This window comes from Gossypium raimondii, chromosome 13, assembly GCF_025698545.1.
Source record: "Gossypium raimondii isolate GPD5lz chromosome 13, ASM2569854v1, whole genome shotgun sequence".
Lineage (NCBI taxonomy): Eukaryota > Viridiplantae > Streptophyta > Magnoliopsida > Malvales > Malvaceae > Gossypium > Gossypium raimondii.
This window is the reverse complement of record NC_068577.1, coordinates 57,931,729-57,950,587: the sequence shown is the minus strand read 5'-3', so window position 1 is coordinate 57,950,587 and position 18,859 is coordinate 57,931,729. Positions and strand designations below refer to the sequence as shown.

The 18,859-nt window shown below is 31.4% G+C and overlaps 3 protein-coding genes across 6 annotated transcripts; all 3 read right to left on the bottom strand.

Annotated features, from left to right (window-relative positions):
- Nucleotides 1-2,517: 2,517 nt before the first annotated feature.
- On the bottom strand, nucleotides 2,518-6,501 carry LOC105782077 (PHD finger-like domain-containing protein 5A). Of its 4 annotated transcripts, none has more exons than XM_052626849.1 (3): nucleotides 5,818-5,953; nucleotides 3,660-3,706; nucleotides 2,518-3,181 (listed from the first exon to the last, which is right to left on the bottom strand). In XM_052626849.1, exon 3 carries the CDS (start codon nucleotides 3,144-3,146, stop codon nucleotides 2,814-2,816), a length of 333 nt encoding a protein of 110 aa, XP_052482809.1. In that variant the 5' UTR covers nucleotides 3,147-3,181; nucleotides 3,660-3,706; nucleotides 5,818-5,953; the 3' UTR covers nucleotides 2,518-2,813. The 4 variants fall into 4 exon arrangements, with proteins under 4 accessions (XP_052482809.1, XP_012462015.1, XP_052482810.1 ...); XM_012606561.2 differs by having other exon boundaries at nucleotides 3,660-3,731; nucleotides 5,818-5,951; XM_052626850.1 differs by lacking the exons at nucleotides 3,660-3,706; nucleotides 5,818-5,953 and adding an exon at nucleotides 6,413-6,501.
- Nucleotides 4,967-6,501, bottom strand: LOC105782078 (PHD finger-like domain-containing protein 5A). Its single transcript, XM_012606562.2, has 2 exons — nucleotides 6,413-6,501; nucleotides 4,967-6,018 (listed from the first exon to the last, which is right to left on the bottom strand). Exon 2 carries the CDS (start codon nucleotides 5,981-5,983, stop codon nucleotides 5,651-5,653), a length of 333 nt encoding a protein of 110 aa, XP_012462016.1. The 5' UTR covers nucleotides 5,984-6,018; nucleotides 6,413-6,501; the 3' UTR covers nucleotides 4,967-5,650.
- A 2,170-nt stretch (nucleotides 6,502-8,671) lies between these two features.
- On the bottom strand, nucleotides 8,672-18,273 carry LOC105782069 (asparagine synthetase [glutamine-hydrolyzing] 1). The gene is made up of 13 exons (XM_012606550.2): nucleotides 18,039-18,273; nucleotides 15,586-15,724; nucleotides 14,945-15,040; nucleotides 14,381-14,522; nucleotides 13,176-13,366; nucleotides 12,674-12,835; nucleotides 12,033-12,113; nucleotides 11,535-11,756; nucleotides 10,537-10,671; nucleotides 10,364-10,444; nucleotides 9,746-9,832; nucleotides 9,562-9,669; nucleotides 8,672-9,175 (listed from the first exon to the last, which is right to left on the bottom strand). The coding sequence occupies exons 1-13, from the start codon at nucleotides 18,113-18,115 to the stop codon at nucleotides 8,945-8,947; spliced, it is 1,752 nt and encodes a 583-aa protein (XP_012462004.1). The 5' UTR covers nucleotides 18,116-18,273; the 3' UTR covers nucleotides 8,672-8,944.
- Between the last annotated feature and the right edge of the window lie 586 nt (nucleotides 18,274-18,859).

The window sequence follows — 18,859 nt, the reverse complement described above, 5'->3', positions numbered from 1 at the left end:
CTCTTATTCATTAGATTAAAGAGTAAACTGGCCCTTCTGATAAAAATTTCATTCATTTCTATTGTTAGAAATTGCGCCCTGAGATACATGTGGTACATGACGTGTCACTATTTGATTATTGTAACACCCCTAACCCTTATCCGTCGCCGGGAATGGGTTACAGAGTATTACTGAACTTTACTAATTAAATACTAACGTTTCACAATATTTAATATACACATCAATAACCAATCATAAAACACTCATATTGACCCTTATATAGGCCCTCGAGGCCCAATATACACCTTAGAAGTGGTTGACCATGTGACTCACACGACCAAATGACACCCCCATGTCTTAGGCCGTGTGGGCATTCAATGTGAGGCACACGGTCGTGTTCTAGCCCATGTCTACACCCGTTTAACTCTCTGGCTTGAGTCACACGGCCATCCACACGCCTGTGTGATAGGCTGTGTGAAGGGTGCAGGGGTCAGGCCAAAGCCACACGCTCGTGTGCTAGGCCGTGTGTAAAAACCTGGGTATTCTATTTTGAAATTTCAAGGTGCAGGGGATACATGGCCAGACCACACGCCCATGTGTCAAGCTGTGTGTCACACACGGCTGAGACACACGCCCGTGTCTCTGCCTGTGTGGGCGAAAATATGTCATTTTAAGGCCACTTTTCTCACCCATTTTAACATTAATCTGCACTCAACATTCACATACACCAATATATCCCAACCAAGCAATCAATACAAGCTAAAACATGTTCTCAACATGACATAACATCATAAATATTTCAATTACTTATACTTACCTATTTAACTCATTTAATTGATTTATCAAATTCTACTACTAATTTACATACATACAAACATTTAAGATTCACAACCACAATTCAAACTATTTCATCGCCGAACCAACCCTATACATGCCATATAAACCAAAATTTACGTTGCAAAAACCACTGGATTAAACTGGATAGTGTAACTTAATGTGTTGATCCGATCTCCCGATTACACATTAATCTACAAAAACATTAAACAACACGAGTAAGCTTAATGAAGCTTAGTAAGTTCAATAGGTTAAACATTGATCTTACCGAACTTAATATAATAAATTAAATTGTAAATAAATCATACATTTTTCCTGTCAAATACAATACAATCAATAAACACACTTCCTTCAGATCAATATCAATAATACTCTATAAATCTTTCAATTCAACCACATAAGTCTTTTACCATTTCTTACTGAATCGAAGAACAACTTACGAGTATGAGTACATCATTCTTTTTGTGCCATAGTCCAACTATGGTCTTACAAATACTTTGTCATGGCCCTGCCCTACCATGGTCTTACATTTGTAGTGCAATAACTCAGTTATGGTCTTATCATCAGAATGCCGTAGCCCAGCTATGGTCTTACACATGTATATATATACTGCCATGGTCCAACCATGGTCTTACATTCAAGGTGCCATAACCCAGTTATGGTCTTTTCATTAAAATGCCATAGCCCAGCTATGATCTTACATTTAAATATTGCCATGGTCCAACCATGGTCTTATCCATCAATTCATTCTTTGCCACGGAACGATCGTACTCAATCCTGCGTTCTATTCATTTTAGACATTTAATTCAATTTTCATACTTTTACAATAATCTTAATTTCAACAACAAAATATGAATAAATATATTATACCATTCCTAAATTAACAAATAATTATGAAATTTTAACCATATGAACTTACCTGGGTTGGATTGTAAAATTGGTACTAGTTCAGAGACTACTCGACTAATTTCTCTTTTTCCCGTTGATCTACGAGCTCTTGATATGGTGTAAAAATATGAAAAATCAGCTTTTGAGGGACTCTTCTATGGTGCTTTTGGCTGAAGATTGATGAAGAAATGTCTACATTTTCAATTTAGTCTTTGTTTTAATTTTTACCTTAATTCCCAAACGATCTTTTTGCCCCTAATTCATCCAATTTCAAGATTTTTCTCTGCACATGCCGTTTCAGCCTTCTAATAAGTGTCTAATTGCCTTTTTGGTCCTTCCTTATTCACCACTTAAGCTATTTAATCACTATTTCTTTAATTAACAAGTTTTACACCATTTTCAATTTAGTCATTCTTATTTAATTAACTATCAAAACGTTAAAATTTTCTGACGAAACTTTAATACTAACTTAATAACACTCCGTAAATATTTATAAAAATATTTACGGCTTGATTTATAAAATTGAGGTCTCGATACCCCATTTTCAAAACCAATTAACCTAATAATTCCTTCTAAACTCAAATCACTATTTCACAAATCTTTCTAAAATCACATTTAAATCATAATTACTAAATAATAAAATTTTTTGAACTCACTCATCGGATTTAGTGGTCTTAAATCACTGTTTCCGACACCACTGAAAATTGGACTGTTACAATTATTCCCTCAACAACGCGAGTTTTAACAAGGCAAATTGATGAAAATTTTAACAAAAAAGATTGATTTATTCTTTGATTTAACGTATAGAAACTAATTTACTCATTTCTTGAATAGAGACGACAAAAGACAATCTGACTTCTAGGGATGTCTATGGTACTTTTATCTCCCATTGACATATAGATGCAAGACTATGAACACATATCAAATAAAAGAATGCAACTCATTGAATCTAACTCCATAAACAATAAGACAAATTGTTTGCATAGCAGATATGTATGTAAATCCGGGCCATCGTACTCGAGATAACATCATCCAACATACAACAAAGTCGAAACCCAAAGGCTCGATATGCGCAGTTCCAAGCTACCTAATCCCAACAAGTTATGCAGCAATCATCGTTTCTTAAAATCATATTTCTTACGCTCGTAGTACACGTCGGTTTTAGCACTCCCGAGGTTAACGATTTTGGGACAACCATCTCGGTCTTTTTCTAGTTGTGTACACTCTTTACAGTAATATGCATCGGATATTCCTACACCTCCACAGATAACACACTTACTTTGAAACGAGCCATAGCTGCATTCATCGCAGACCCGAACAAGCGTGCAAGGATGAACGTGGGAGTCGCAAACTACGCATTTTCCATCATGTTTCTCGCACAGTCGTCCTATCGCAATACCGGGCTGCTTCCGGCACATGATCAAATCGGGGTGATGCTTGGCCATGACTGCTGCAAATCGTTCCTAGCTTGTTCAAGTAACTGAAACAAAAAAACACAAATACGTACATAACATACCATACCCTACATACACACAGACACACATACATGCATGCATGCGTACATACCCTACATACACATACATACATGCATGCATAAATATAATCAGACAATGGCAAGCAACATTATCAAGAATCAAAGATGAATTAAAAGAACCCAACATCACAAAATGAAAGACATAACTAATTCAAAATAAATTAAAAGAAGTGAATAATTAACTAAAAAAACAATGCTAATTATAACATGATAATCATTTTTTTATATAAAAAGAAAAACCATAATGTCAAAAAGAAAATCTTTTACAGAGCAAATATGGAGAAAAGAAAACCCAGAAAAAGGAAAAAAAGAAACCCTTATTTGATAATTTTTTTTGAACTGCAACCTTGAGCTAAAAATTATGAACACAAATAGGAAGCAGAAAACAAAAAGTTGACAAAGCAAGAAATAAAAAGATTAAAACCTGAGAAGGGATAGCAAAGCTCTGGCTATGGCGATTGGCCTGAGAATCTGATAGCAGAGAAATGAGAAAGCGCTGGATTTGAAACAGAACACAAAGGGTTTAATAGAGTTTTTATATAGTTGCTAAGCCGTCGTAGATGAAAGTGATGGTCAAAGATATGATATCTTGTCAAGGTTTTCGAGCTTTTCTTTTATTTACCAAAAATCAAATTGCTAAGTTAGGGGAAAGTAGAATATTATATTGTGCATGGATAAATCGAAGTAATGTGTATTATCGCTTAAACCCAAAAAAATATATCATAATCCATCATTTTATATTAATAGCTCACTCGAATTTACGTTTTCTTGTATTGATAATAATACCTATACCAATTAAACTAAAACTCAATCGACGATTTATTAATGTTTTCTTTATTATTAATTAAGGATTCAAGTTTATTGCACGAACCAATTAATTAAGATTAAAGTTTCATAATTATATTATTCTAATTAATACGATAGAGTGCTTATTAAAGAAGTTGATAAACATTGGAGTTAATTTATTATTATTATTATTTAAATAATCTGTTTTTATTATATCTATTTTTTTGAGAATGCAAAATGTCTAGAACTATTTATAATCCCTCCCCGACTCATAAATGCGAGGATAATGCGCTTCAACGCATTTAAATCTACATCCTCATTGACAATAATACCCATGCCAATCGAGCTAAGACTAAATCAACAATATATTATTATTTTTTACTATTCATAGTGTTGCCATTATTTAATCAGATTATCATGACATCTAATATATGTTTCCTTACTTCAAAAATATATATTATATTTTTATGGTAAATTTTAAAATCTTAATTAAAATTGTAATAATTTTTTATTAAAACGATACTTAAACTATTAGTTTCATTTCATTTCACCCCACAAGATGATATCATCCAATTAAAATGTGACGCATGATAGTTTTACTAGACACCATACACTTTTTAAATTGTATTATTTGGGCTCAGATATAAATGTCGAATATCAAAATTTACTGGAAAAAATGACATAATTCTTTTTCATAACACATTTTAACCTTTTAATAGTTATATATAATTATAAAATGGTAATTTCATATAACGGGTGGGACAGAGCAAGTATTTACCATAATTGTTTCGTACCCATTATCCAAAAATATATCATCCCTGCATAGCCTCACATTCACTAAAAAAGTTTCCCACTGGGGAGGGTTTTGCCATCCTTAATTAATACCCAATGGAATAAAAGAGAGCTACTTTCACATTGGACTATATATGATCGAGGATTTACCGATTTAGTACAATTGGTTCATGTAATAACTCGTAAAAGATATAATCCAATAGGTTCAACACTTGAATATCTATAAGCCTTTCACTAAAAACAATTATCCCATGGAAAGTAAGTACTAGTAGTCAAATTACATTTTCCCCCTCTACTTGAAAAATATACAAATTAGTCTCTATACATTAGATTAAAGAGCAAACTGGTCTTTCTGATAAAAATTTCATCCATTTCTATTGTTAAAAATTGTCTCCTGAGATACATGTGACACACAACCTGTCACTATTTGTTTATTCCCTCAATCACGCCAGTTTTTAACTATACAAATTAATGACATTTTTAACAAAAAGACCGATTTACTCTTTGATTTAACATATAGAAATTAATTTACTCATTTTTTAAATGGAGATGGCAAAAGGTAATCTGACTTCTAGCATAATGATGTCTACGGTACTTTTATCTCCCATTGACATATAGATGCAAGACTATGAACACATATCAAATAAAAGAATGCAACTCATTGAATCTAACTCCATAAACAATAAGACAAATTGTTTGCATAGCAGATATATATATATATATATGTTAATCCGGCCATCGTACTCGAGATACCATCATCTAACATACAACAAAGTCGAAACCCAAAGGCTCGATATGCAGTTCCAAGCTACCTAATCCCAACAAGTTATGCAGCAATCATCGTTTCTTAAAACCATATTTCTTACGCTCGTAGTACAAGTCGGTTTTAGCACTCTCGAGGTTAACGATTTTGGGACAACCATCTCGGTCTTTTTCTAGTTGTGTACACTCTTTACAGTAATATGCATCGGATATTCCTACACCTCCACAGATAACACACTTACTTTGAAACGAGCCATAGTTGCATTCATCGCAGACCCCAACAAGCGTGCAAGGATGAACGAGGGAGTCGCAAACTACGCATTTTCCATCATGTTTCTCGCACAGTCGTCCTATCGCAATACCGGGCTGCTTCCGGCACATGATCAAATCGGGGTGATGCTTGGCCATGACTGCTGCAAATCGTTCCTAGCTTGTTCAAGTAACTGAAACAAAAAACACAAAATTACCTTATTTACATACGTACATAACATACCCTACATACACACATACATGCATGCATACATACATACATACATACATACAAAACTACATACCATGCCATACATTACATACCCTACATACATGCATGCATAAATATAACCAAAAATACAACGCTAATTATAACATAATAATAATTTTTATATAAAAAGAAAAACCCATAATGTCAACAAAAATCTTTTACAGAGCAAATATTGAGAAAAGAAGACCCAGAAAAAGGAAAAACGAAACCCTTATTTGTGTTTTTTTTTTAACTGAAACCTTGAGCTAAAAATTATGAACACAAATAGGAAGCAGAAAACAAAAAATTGACAAAGCAAGAAATAGACAGATTAAAACCTGAGAAGGGATAGCAGAGCTCTGGCTATGGCGACTGGCGTGAGAATCTGATAGCAGAGAAATGAGAAAGCTTTGGATTTGAAACAGAACACAAAGGGTTTAATAAAGTTTTCATTTACGTAATAAGCAAGTCGGATTTCTTGTCAAGGTATGATTGCCATCGTAGATGAAAGTGATGGTCAAAGGTATGATTTCTTGTCAAGGTTTTCGGCTTCTTTTTCTTTTTTAACCAAAAGCCAAATGGCTAAGTCAGGGCAAACTACACCAAGTATGATATGGTGCATCATTCGATAAATCGATCAATTATGTTGTATGTAAGTGCATGTATCGAAGTAAATATACCGGCTAATAAGTAGATTATTAGATTGCCGGACGTAATTATAATGGTACGTAAGTGCATCATCAGCTAAACCGAAATAAATATATTGATACGTAAATGTACCATCGATTAAACCGAAATATAACTTATACAGTTAATAGAATAACTAATTTTTAATTTCATCACATAACTTAATTCACATCCTATCATTCTCAATTTAACATCAAAATAATGATTTCATCATATAATATATCATAATTCAGCTCAATTTCATACAGATTTACTATATAAGTTAAGTCATACAAATTTTTATTTTATTTTATTTAGTCTCTATCTTGATATTCGATTTCAACCATAACATTTCAACTCAATAATTATTAACAACTTATCTCAATATTATATAATGCAAAATGTCATGAACATGCAATAATTAGATTGATTTTGAGTCATATAGATACAAACCAAAAGCTCGGGTTACTCGTCGTTGGCTTTCGTTTTTCCTTTTCTCTCTCGATGGTCGTGCGTTGTCTTTAGCTACAAATAATAATTCAATAATGATATAGTATCAAATTCCATACCAAATTATGTTAAATTTTAAAGTCATACATGTTTTGTAATTTATTCAATTTAGCCCCTAAAATCGGGTCAAACATAACTTTTAATTCAGAGACTCGGATTAAAATTCAATTCCACCAAAAATCATTAGGGGCCCTCTATTTTCTATCTCTACCAACAACTCTTGACAACTTTACATTTTATTCGATTTGATCCCTAATGTATGAAACTAACAACTAAGCTTTACAATTTAATCTTTTTCATATGCTAAGCTTAATTTATGACAATTTCACACCAATTTCATTCCATACTCAACAATGGTAACTTTCAAAAACTTTAAAAATTTTACAAATTGATACATGGACTAGTTAAATTAAACTCTCATGACCTCAAATTTATAAAATTATATTAAAAAGACTTAATTGCATTAGCTAATTAATGACATCCAAAATCATTATCCACTATCAACTATTCAATAGTGGTTTATTAGCCATTTTGGTCCCTTGAATAATTGTTATTTAAGTGTCTAAACCTTATTCTAATTAAAAATCTATAGCGATTAAACTTTTACAATTTAGTCTTTAAGTCTTAATTAACCACAATTTTGGCTAAATTATTTAGCTGAATTTTAATTTATCTATTCACTAACTATGTATCTCTATTTAATATTTACAAACTCGGTTTACAAAAACGAGGTCTTGAAACAGTAATTTTCAACACCACTGGTTTTTGGGTCGTTACAATTCCCCTCCCCTTCCCACTTAAGAAATTTCGTCTTCGAAATTTACCTGAAATGTGATGGGGAAGATGTACTACTGAATCAATTTCTCTTTGCTGACTACCCTTTGTAACTGAACCACCATGGTCAATTCTCCAACCTCCAGCTGTAGGAGTAGGATCTCTAGGTAGCTGCAAGAATATCATTAACATTTCTCAAACAATTCCAAGCAATATGCTCTAATGATCCGCGTTGGAAACATGCGCCTGTTTTCTTCCAGCACTCACTTCTGTGTTTTCTTCCACAAAGTTCACAATTTGGAATACTCCCGTCCTTTTTCGACTTCTCAAGGTTGCCAATAGATATTGACAGTTATTTAACTTGATATTTCTTAGATTCGACATTCAATGGAATCGATTTCCAAGTACTTCGAGACTCCCTAGCTCGCTTAGGCAGGGGTTGCGAATCGGTATTCTTGACACCCAACTATAAACTATTTTCTTTTTTGACCACTCAACTATAATGTTTTTAAAATTGTTCACTCAACTAATTGAATTTTTTATTATCTATTTCTATTAATTATCGTTAAATATCGAATGGGAAGGTGACACTGATAATATAATTACCTATAAATTTAAATTGATTGGAACACAATTTTGAAACATAATAAAAACCAAAGGGAATATTTCCATTTCAAAATATGATTACGAACTTTAATAACATAAACAACAACTAAATATAACAAAACAATGATCAAACGATCACAATATACATCCATCCATCCATCCTTCCATACATACATGCATACATATATATATAGTGGTTTTATATATTACCTATATTTTACATTATAGCATACTGAAGTTCCATGGATAATATGGCACAAATTATACTAATCAATCATTAAATTTCACACATTTTGCTTCAATTTTCATGGCACTTAACCATGTATGGCAACTCCAGGAATCTCCATCATCAACGGTATTGACTCAACAATCTTGGACGGCTTGTTATCGAAAGGTGTCTCCGCGTCGTAAGCCGAGAGATGCACTCCAAGTGCTGCTCTGCCCGACGGGTCAAGGTTGTTCTTCCAAGTGGCATCCCATTCGACAGCTTTGGCCGTGCTGCATGCTACACTTGCTCCTCCCGGGACGGTCAATCGTGCCGAGTTCTAGTAAAACAAGCAAATATAATGATCATCTTGACTAAGGAAAAATTCGAGGTAAAGGTATTATAAAGGTCTCTGTTCTAGGAGTTAGTTCAAATAGCAAATTGGACAATGCTATTAAACTTATTTATACTATTAAAAGCTAGCGTTGTTGTTGGAATAACCAGATAGTAACATGTGACGTGTTACGCATACCTTATGTTGGTATGCAGGGACCAATTTTTAATAGTTGAAATTTTTAACAGAATAACTAATTTACTCTTTAATATAATATACAATGACTAATTTATCTTTTTTTAGTAGAGAGAATAAAATGCAATATATATATTTTTACCAAAAAACCGAATCTTGTATTCAAATCCTAGTAACATATTTTTAACGGTAATCACCTGAGGGAAGAACCTTTCGAAGATCATCCTATAATAGTATGCTTCTTTCGTGGTCGGAGTGTTGTGAGGGAAGATGTTTGAAGCATTAAGCATCATCTTATCGGCCACCTGAAAATCATACGGTACAGAATCAATCAATGAATCGATTAATCTTCGTGGCAGCCTAATTATTTGATTAATTTACATGTGCAGCAGCATGAGCTTTGAGACCATCGATCCAACTATAACCAACGCCATCACTGAATTGTTCTTTCTGCCTGTATAAGATATGCTGCACAAGTCATCAAACAAGACCATGTTAGTTTGGTTTTAAGTTGGGAAATTTTGGGTTCAGATCATTCAAGTTTGAAGGTCGGGTTATTACGGATTTGAATCATTTTAGGTTTTTTATTTTGAAATTTACAAATACAATTACGAATAATACATATCCGAATCAACTATAGTCAAAATCAAGCAGTACAAAGTGCAATTAAACTAAAATCAAACCAGAATAATTTTAGAGAGGGCTCACACATGTCTGATTTGATTCTAAAAACATTATATTTTACACCAGGCAAGAGTCGAGCCTAAGCCATCAAGATCCCAAGACGTCATTGGCAATTATTTCGAGCTTTGATCGCGTTTAAATAATTTCAGATTACTTGTTTAAGTTTAGATCAATTTCAAGATCGAGTCAATTCAAGTCTGGATTGTTTAACTTTTCATAATCAAATTGAGTAGAATCGAGATTTTAGAATTGAATTTTCAAAATCAAGCTAAAATTGACAAGTTTATCAAGGAAAAAAAGTTAATGTTACTTCACCTTCGGCAAATAGGGATGGTTTTCATCATCAAAGGCTCTTCTAAGAACCCATTTCTCAATGCGTCCTTCATCCTTATTAATCTGATTCATGAAAACACGAGAAACAATGTTGATAAGACTTTAAATATCAGCCGTTGATGAACAATAAATCAAGCAATTTCAACACTTTATACCATCTTTGATTCAGGGTCTATAGCCATGGCGACATTGATGAATTCTTTGTCTAAGAATGGAACTCGAGCCTCCAATCCCCATGCAGACGTTGCTTTGTTAGCTCTCAAGCAATCATATAGGTGAAGGGCTTTGATCTGCACAAAGGTGGTATACAAAAAACTTTACGGCTTTGCTTGGTAAGATAGAAAGAAAATCGGAAAGCATTAAGATGGAATCAGAAAGAAAATTGGTGAGGTAGAAAATTCATAACTTCAGCTAACATACACATCTCTCTCATTTTCTCTTCTCTCATCTTTCCGATTTAGAAGATTTGGTTTTTATGCATTAAGATAGAATCTTTTCCTCTCACTTTTGTACCCAATCAAGCACACCCTATGTGTCAAATTTTTATTGGCATATTTTGATAATTCAAGTGCCACATTAGACATTTTATGAAAGTATATGTACCGTAATAAAACACATAGTGATAATTCAGATATTATATTATATATTTTCAAAGTACATGTATCAAATTAGATATTTTATGAAAGTATAGATGCCAAATATAACATTATCCCTAAAAATAAACCACGTTCATTATGTCATCCTTATCATTGTGTTGCAACTTGATGTGTCAATTTTGATCCAAATTCAAAAACTAACTTAATTAACTTAAACTGAACTTAACACAACCTGTTTGATTATAAAAAGTTAACAACTCGAACCCATTTAACCCAAATTTTAATTTATCCAAACCTAGAATAGCTTAAACACGAAATTACTTACAGACGAAATGTTCCGAACTCAAAATGATCCCAAGCCAAGAATGTTCAACCCCGAAACAATCCAAATCTAACCTAAAACTTGAATGATTCAAATCCAATGAAAAAAGAAAACAAAAAACTTATCTCGGAATAATCTAAATTCAAAATGATAAAAAAAATTTAAACTAGAATTGACATAATCCAAAACCGACCCTACCCGCTAGAAAATATGTCGGCAAATTAACGTAAATTACCTTCCGGCATGTTTCTTGATGGAATTCATCCTTATTTGGTGCTTTGTGGAAATACAAATATCCACCAAAAATCTCGTCGGAGCCTTCACCGGACATAACCATTTTGACACCAAGTGACTTGATCTTTCGTGACATTAGAAACATAGGAGTACTTGCTCTGATTGTGGTGACATCGTAGGTTTCAATGTGGTAAATAACATCTTCAATGGCATCAATTCCATCCTACATTTTAGACAAGTTTTATTTTTAGCTTTGTTATAGGGTTATTAGATTTCAATTATGTTGCTTGAACTGGATTGAATCGATCGGTTGAATCGATTGGACCAAAAATCAATTAAGGTATCGATATGAAGAGAGATATCAAATCGGTCGATTTATTTAATCGAACTGGATGAACTGATCAAGCCGATAAAGCCCTGCCTATCAATCCAATTTTAAAAATCTTGTTTTTAATTTCTTGAATTAAAAATATATTTTGAAAGTGATTTTAGTCAATACTTGAACGGTGAAGTGAAACTCGTGATGAACAGTGCCCAAATAGTCGGCCACCTCTCTTGCAGCCTTCAAATCTGGTGAACCCTGTAAGCATTTTGAGATTAGATATATCAATTTTGAATCCAACTCAAAATTTTAATCTCATTAATTTTAATTCAAATTTGATCTTAATTCGATATGATCATAATAATCAATAATCAAAATTCGTTCAATCGATATTTAAATCCAAAATGATTTAAACACGAAATTTATTAAAATTTAAAATGACTTTAAACTCAAAATTAACCCGAATAGAAATGACCCAAAAAATTTTATATCAAAGAAGCTGAAACTTAGTAATAAAGTGATAGCGTAATAAATAAAGGGATTGTAGATTATGTGATTTAAATATCAAAATTTTAAAGTAAATTATACAAATAGTTATCCAATTATTAGTGTATTTCTGTTTTGGTCATATAAGTTTAAAATTTTCTATTTTAGTCATTAATTCTTTCAAATTTAATATTTTGATCACTCATACTTTAAATCACAAAAAAATGTTAACTTGATTTTTTTTATTGATATAATAACAAATTTATTCCTCTAATTGATTAAAATAAAAAATTTAAATCTAAATGACCAAAATAGAAACTAGTTCAATTTACCTCTAGGCCAACACAGAAAGAATGGAGCTGACTTCCCCATTGTTTGGCAGCCTTGGTACCAGCCAAATACCGAGCTGTGATGGAAGCAACCAATGATGAATCAAGTCCTCCAGATAACAGAACTCCAAAAGGCACATCAGTCATCAACCTCTTGATCACAGCCTATAAATATACCATTTGCAACCCACATAAGCTAAAATTACATAAAAATATATAGGGTTGAATTATTATTTGGGACTTGAATTTGATAATTATTCTCATATTGGGACCTGAATTTTTTTTTGAGTCCAAGTTAGGTTCCGAACTTGGCGATGGTCTTAAAGTGGGAATAATTTGTCTAGTTCAAGTCTCAATGTGAGAACAGTTATTTAAGTTCAGGGATTAACTTAGACAAAAAAAAGTTTAAACTCCAATATAAAAATAATTGACAAATTTAAACCTGATTTAACCCAAAAGTATAATATATTTGTAAGGTGTTTTGGGGGGGCAAATTTGTGCTTACATTTTCAAATGCACGTCTAAGAACAAGAGGATCGTATGGAACCGATGGAGTGACCTCTGAAAACCAAGGTGGATTATACCATCTCCTAAAGCCTCCAGATTTACTCGAGTATAAATGACCAGGAGGAAAGCTTTCGAAATGTTCGCAGTCATCGTTCAATCCTTTCAATTCTGACGCTATCCAAACTGAACCTGAATATAACGAGTAGAAATATGAATTTAGTTAAATTGAAATCGAAATTGAATTGAATAAAAGATGACCGAATTGACTCGGATCGTAATTCAATGGGTTGGAATGGTTCGATTCATTAATTTCTTAAATTAACCGAATACGTTCAATTATTATCTAAACCAAAACCGAAACCGAATCAATTTCAATAAAAATTTAACCAAAAAATATTATCTAAACCAGTTTTCCAATTTTATTGGTTCTTTTCTTAGCCCTACTAGAAATCCATGCATGCATAATTTCTCTTAATTACCCAATTTAATATCCGTGTCTTGTATATATTTGTACGATCCCAAATATATAAAAATTATTTAAGAAAAATAGATAACAGTACTTATATTAGACCTATCCATTGGTCAAGTCATTCCAAAAAAATTCCATGTCCAAGCTCAAGTCTACGGCTCATTTTCACTATTTACGTATTATAAAATAGGATTAACGTATTATTTGGTATCTAAGTTTGATTTTAATATTTAATTTCGTACCTAAATTTAGCTTTAATATTTAATTTGATATCTGAGCTTTTACAATTTCATACTTGAGTTTTTTTGTCCCAAATAAGTACCTAAGTTTGGCTTCAATGTTTAATTTGGTACCTGAGCTGTTTTTTTTTCTCGACTACGTACCTATATTTTTTTACTGGAGTACACGTGTCAAACATTTATTGTGTCACATAATATCATTTGATTTGAAGCTAAACTTAAGTAGCAAATTGAATGTTAAAACCAAACTTAAATATCAAATAATATATTAACCCTATAAAATATTTAAAAATATATATTAATATTTATATATTTTTATTATTTAATTTGAATTCAAGCCGAGATAGAAAAACTCAACTCAAAATTATTTTGTTTTAAACTTAGCCCATAAACAAGCCTAACTCGTATTCAATACATATTCATAATTGGAAAACCTGAAATTAGTGAAAAAAAAACAATTTACCAGAAGTGAGGAAACAAGATAAAAGAGTGTACCATCGAGTCCCCATCCAATATAAAGTGAGGTGACACCAATAGCATCACGAGCCACAATATAGCTATTGTCACGAGTATCCAAAAGCACAAATGAGAAGATTCCATCCAACATGTCCACAAAGTCTTCCCCGTACTCCTCATACTATATTATATTATAGTATAGTATAATATAATATATAGTAGTGTATATATATTCAAGCAACAAATTCAGTACTTTGTTAGACCAATAATTCACATAATAAGTCCAGGTTCATGTATTAAGAATTAGATTGTATTTTATTTTTTTACTTAAAAGATGTGTAAATTAATCTATGTACTTTAAATAAAAAAGTAAATTGATCTTTTGTGAAAATTGATTTTTATACGTTACATGCCATTAACAATACAGATGGATAAATTTTTTTATAAAAAATATCACTTTACTCTTTGATATAACGTACAAAGATTTATTTAATTATTTTTTTAAATAATAAAAATAAAATGCGATTAAACATTTAACCTAAGATTTAAGAACTTCCATAATATTTTTACGATACTATTATATATGATTTGCTTGAAGCTTACCAGATGGGCTATAACATCACAATCACTGCCTGTCCTGAACTTGTGGTTCACCAACTTCTTCCTTAGTTCTTCATGGTTATAAATCTCTCCATTCACCTGGATTTTAAAGGAAAAAGAAAAGTTGCAAATCTTGCTATTTGAATATTAAAGCTTTTGAATATCGCTTATTGCGATAGTTGTGAGCAGAAATGTTTATGGGTTAAGCTTAAGTATGATATTAGTGTATTTTATACTGGTTCAAATTCAATCCAACACGAAATATAGATTTAAAATTTTGTCAAAATCTACCCATATTTATAAATAATTAACTCAAATTTATTTTAAATATGTCCATACTTTTTTATCTAAATTTATTTTTCAAGTCTAATATTTTTACTTAAATCTCCTCAAATTTCGAACGAATGATAGTTGTACCGATCAAGAGATCTAATTGCAAGTGCAATTAAAACCTAAGGTTTGAAAGAAGAGGTAAATTACAAAAAAAACCAAATCGAAAATACAAAGAGGCATCATTAATGTTGGCCCTTGAATGTTTGGGAAGCTAATAATAAGATACTAACATCTTTGTTTTTTTCCGTTTTTTAAGGGGTCTGCCTAAAAGGGGAATAAAAATAATAATAAATTAAAAGTGAGAGGGGTACCGTGACGGCGACACTCTTGTCTTCATTAAAGAGAGGTTGGTCGCCGGAGGCAGGGTCGATGATGGCAAGGCGTTGATGAGCCAAATAACAGTCGCCGTGCTGGTACAGCCCACTCCAGTCTGGACCACGGTGCTTCAGCCTGCACTTACATCATCAAAATAAAATAAAATAGTGGCTATTTATTTATTTATTTATTTATTTCAGCTTTTCCTTTTTTTAATAATAAATAAATAAATATTGCTGCTATTGATTTTCTTTTCACCAAATAATTGTGGAATATGGTCCTACATCCCACGTTGATAATCATCAAATCAGTTACGTAATAATAAATCAAATCAAAACTTTTTTTTTTGTTTTTATTTTAAATTTATTAAATTTTTGTCTTATCAAATATTTTAACTTCACGATAATACGGTCCGATATTTTTTAAGACATTGGATAGAAGATTATGGTAAATAATTGCTCATCTCTAACTCGCGCATGGAGCGAAAAGGATGTTTCTAACATCCACGAAATCGATAGTGAAACAAAGTTAAGTGATAATAGATTTGATAATATTCATCTCGTCCTTACTATATAAGACTACCTTACTGTCTTTTTATTTACATGAAGCCTTCCACAATGGACACCATTTTTTTTTCTTGACATGGGAGCGTAATGGGTAAATTTTAATTCCAAACCTTCTATTTTTAAATTATAAGAATAGTTAAATTTCAATTTGATCCTTATAGTTTGCTTAAATTTAATGTATATACTTTAATTTTAACATAAATTGGCACCTCAATTTTTATAATATAATTAATTAGTCTAAAGACTTTATTCTAATTTAAATGATTATTATGCTAATTTTTAAGATTTGTTATCACCGTTAAAATTCTTTATTAAATTCAAGTCCGTTACATTGCTTCTTTTTTTTTTACATGAATATCAAATGAGTTTTTATTTATTTCAAAATCCCACATCAGCAAATTTAATAAAAGAATTTTAACAATGTTAACAAATAGACTTAAATTTCTAAATTGAAAAGTAGAGGGACTAATTTCTAAAATTAAAAATATGAAGATTAAATTCTAAATATATAAAGAGTATACAAATTTTGAGTAAATTGTAACTTTTAAAACTTTTACTCTATTATTTAGTTAAGAAATGAATAATTATCCTAACGCAAAACATGAGAAAAATCATACTCATTTAGTAATAAAAAGGTAAGGTGAAATAATACGAAAATTATGTGAAACAATCGTGGATATAATCGATGTTGATGGACCTTAATGTTCAACGACTACACATACATGAAATAAAGATAAATAAGTCAAATCCAACCCACCTCGTCCTGCTTAGAGGTGTTCATGAGCCGGGCCAGGCTTGAGCTGACCCATAAAAAATTTTAGCTCGGGTCCTAGGCCCGGCCCGGCTCAAAATATGGGCCTAAAATTTTGCCCAGGCCTGGCCCGGGAAAAAATCATAAGATCGGGCCCGGCCCGGCCTATTTTTTTAATAAATAATAAAAATTTATTTTAAAAATTAAAAAAAGTATTTTAAAAATATTTTAAAATTAAAAAAAATTTAAAAAATAAATATATTTATTATATCGGTCAGGCAGGCAAAGCCAAAAAGTGGTGCCGAGGTCTGCCCGTTTTCTAAACGGGCCTCGTTTTTTTGCCCAAGCCCATATTTCGGGCCTATATTTTTATCCAAACCCTCCCATATTTCGGGCGGGCCGTCGGGCCGGGCCGAGCCGGGCCACCCGGCCCATGAGCACCTCTAGTCCCGCTCCTCTTATAACCATCTTAGATTTAGTTTTTCTAGGTCCTTCAAAAATTTTAAAATTTTTAATTATGTTTACAAAATTTTTAAAAATTTTAATTAAGCTCCTTAAAAGTTTTAAAAAATTTTAATTAAATTTCCGACAACTCAACATCGAAATCCAAGATAATAAATTTAGCCATTAACATCTATATTTTCTATCAATTTGACCTTTATTCTTCTTTTTAGTTATGTTTGGCCTTCATCTTTTTAAAAACTCAATTTAATTATCAACATTTCAAAAAGAGTTAAATTATTATTTTAACCAAAACATTAAAATTTTAAACATGACAACCTGTTTCTTGCCTTATTTTTTAATTTTATGAATTTTAAATATTTTTATAATTTTAAATTATTTATTTACGTGATATATAAAATAAATATATGCTAATATGAAGTTCACGTTAATTATCATACCAACATCATTAAAAAACTTATAAATTAATGTTTAATTCAGTTTTGATAGAAAATATCGTTTTGATTATTTTTAAAACAAAAAATAAAAATCAAATTAATAAAAGGTATAAATATTAAACACTAAATTTATCATTATACCATATTTATCGTACTATAACAAAATCACGTAAAACAATGAATATAATTGAACAAATAGCAAAAAATAGAAGAATAAAAAAAGGATTATTTGCCTGCGAGAAAGTTCAAGAACTCGGACCCTTTTTGCCTGCGAATCGGAGCAACCCAAAACAGCTAATATCCCACACATTTTTTCTCTCTCAACAATCAACACTCCCAAACACTATTTTGAAGTATAAATTATAATAAAATAAAATTAAAAAAAAAAGGAAGAAAAATTTTGCAGTGAAACTGGGGGGAAACGATGAACACTTTGATATTTGGGGTGTGTTTGTTTTATGAAGATCATCAGAAGCCGCTCTTATTTATAATTGCGAAAGTGTTTTGAAACGATGCCGTTTTATTCACTTCTTATGTGACCCACCTATTTCCCTTAGCCACGTGGTCTCACGTGGGTTTTTGTTGGTTCATTTTCTGGTGCTGATTCAGCATTGAAAATAGTAGTCAAAATCATTGAACTTCTTTCTTCAACCGTCCATCTGTCGTTTTAAATATCTGACGTGTTTTTTTTATTTTTTAAAACTCGGTTATTTAATCTAAGCCGTTGAGTCTGTGATGTGATTGAGACCTGTCTCTATAATTTATTTTAGGGTTAATATCAGTTTTGGCCCCTAAACTTGGTAACTATATCCACTTTTATACTTATAATTTTTTGTCCACTTTAGTACCTTAGCAACTAGATTTAATGGCACACAATTACATTTTTCAAGTTCAAAGACAAAATGGATTTAGTTATCAAATTCAGATATCAAAAGATAACTGTTAAACTCATTAATTATTTTTTTTTCGAAGTAGTATGTGAAAATATTAAGCTAACATGGCATTACATATATGATAATCTGCTTATGACGTCAAATTTCGAAAATAATATGAC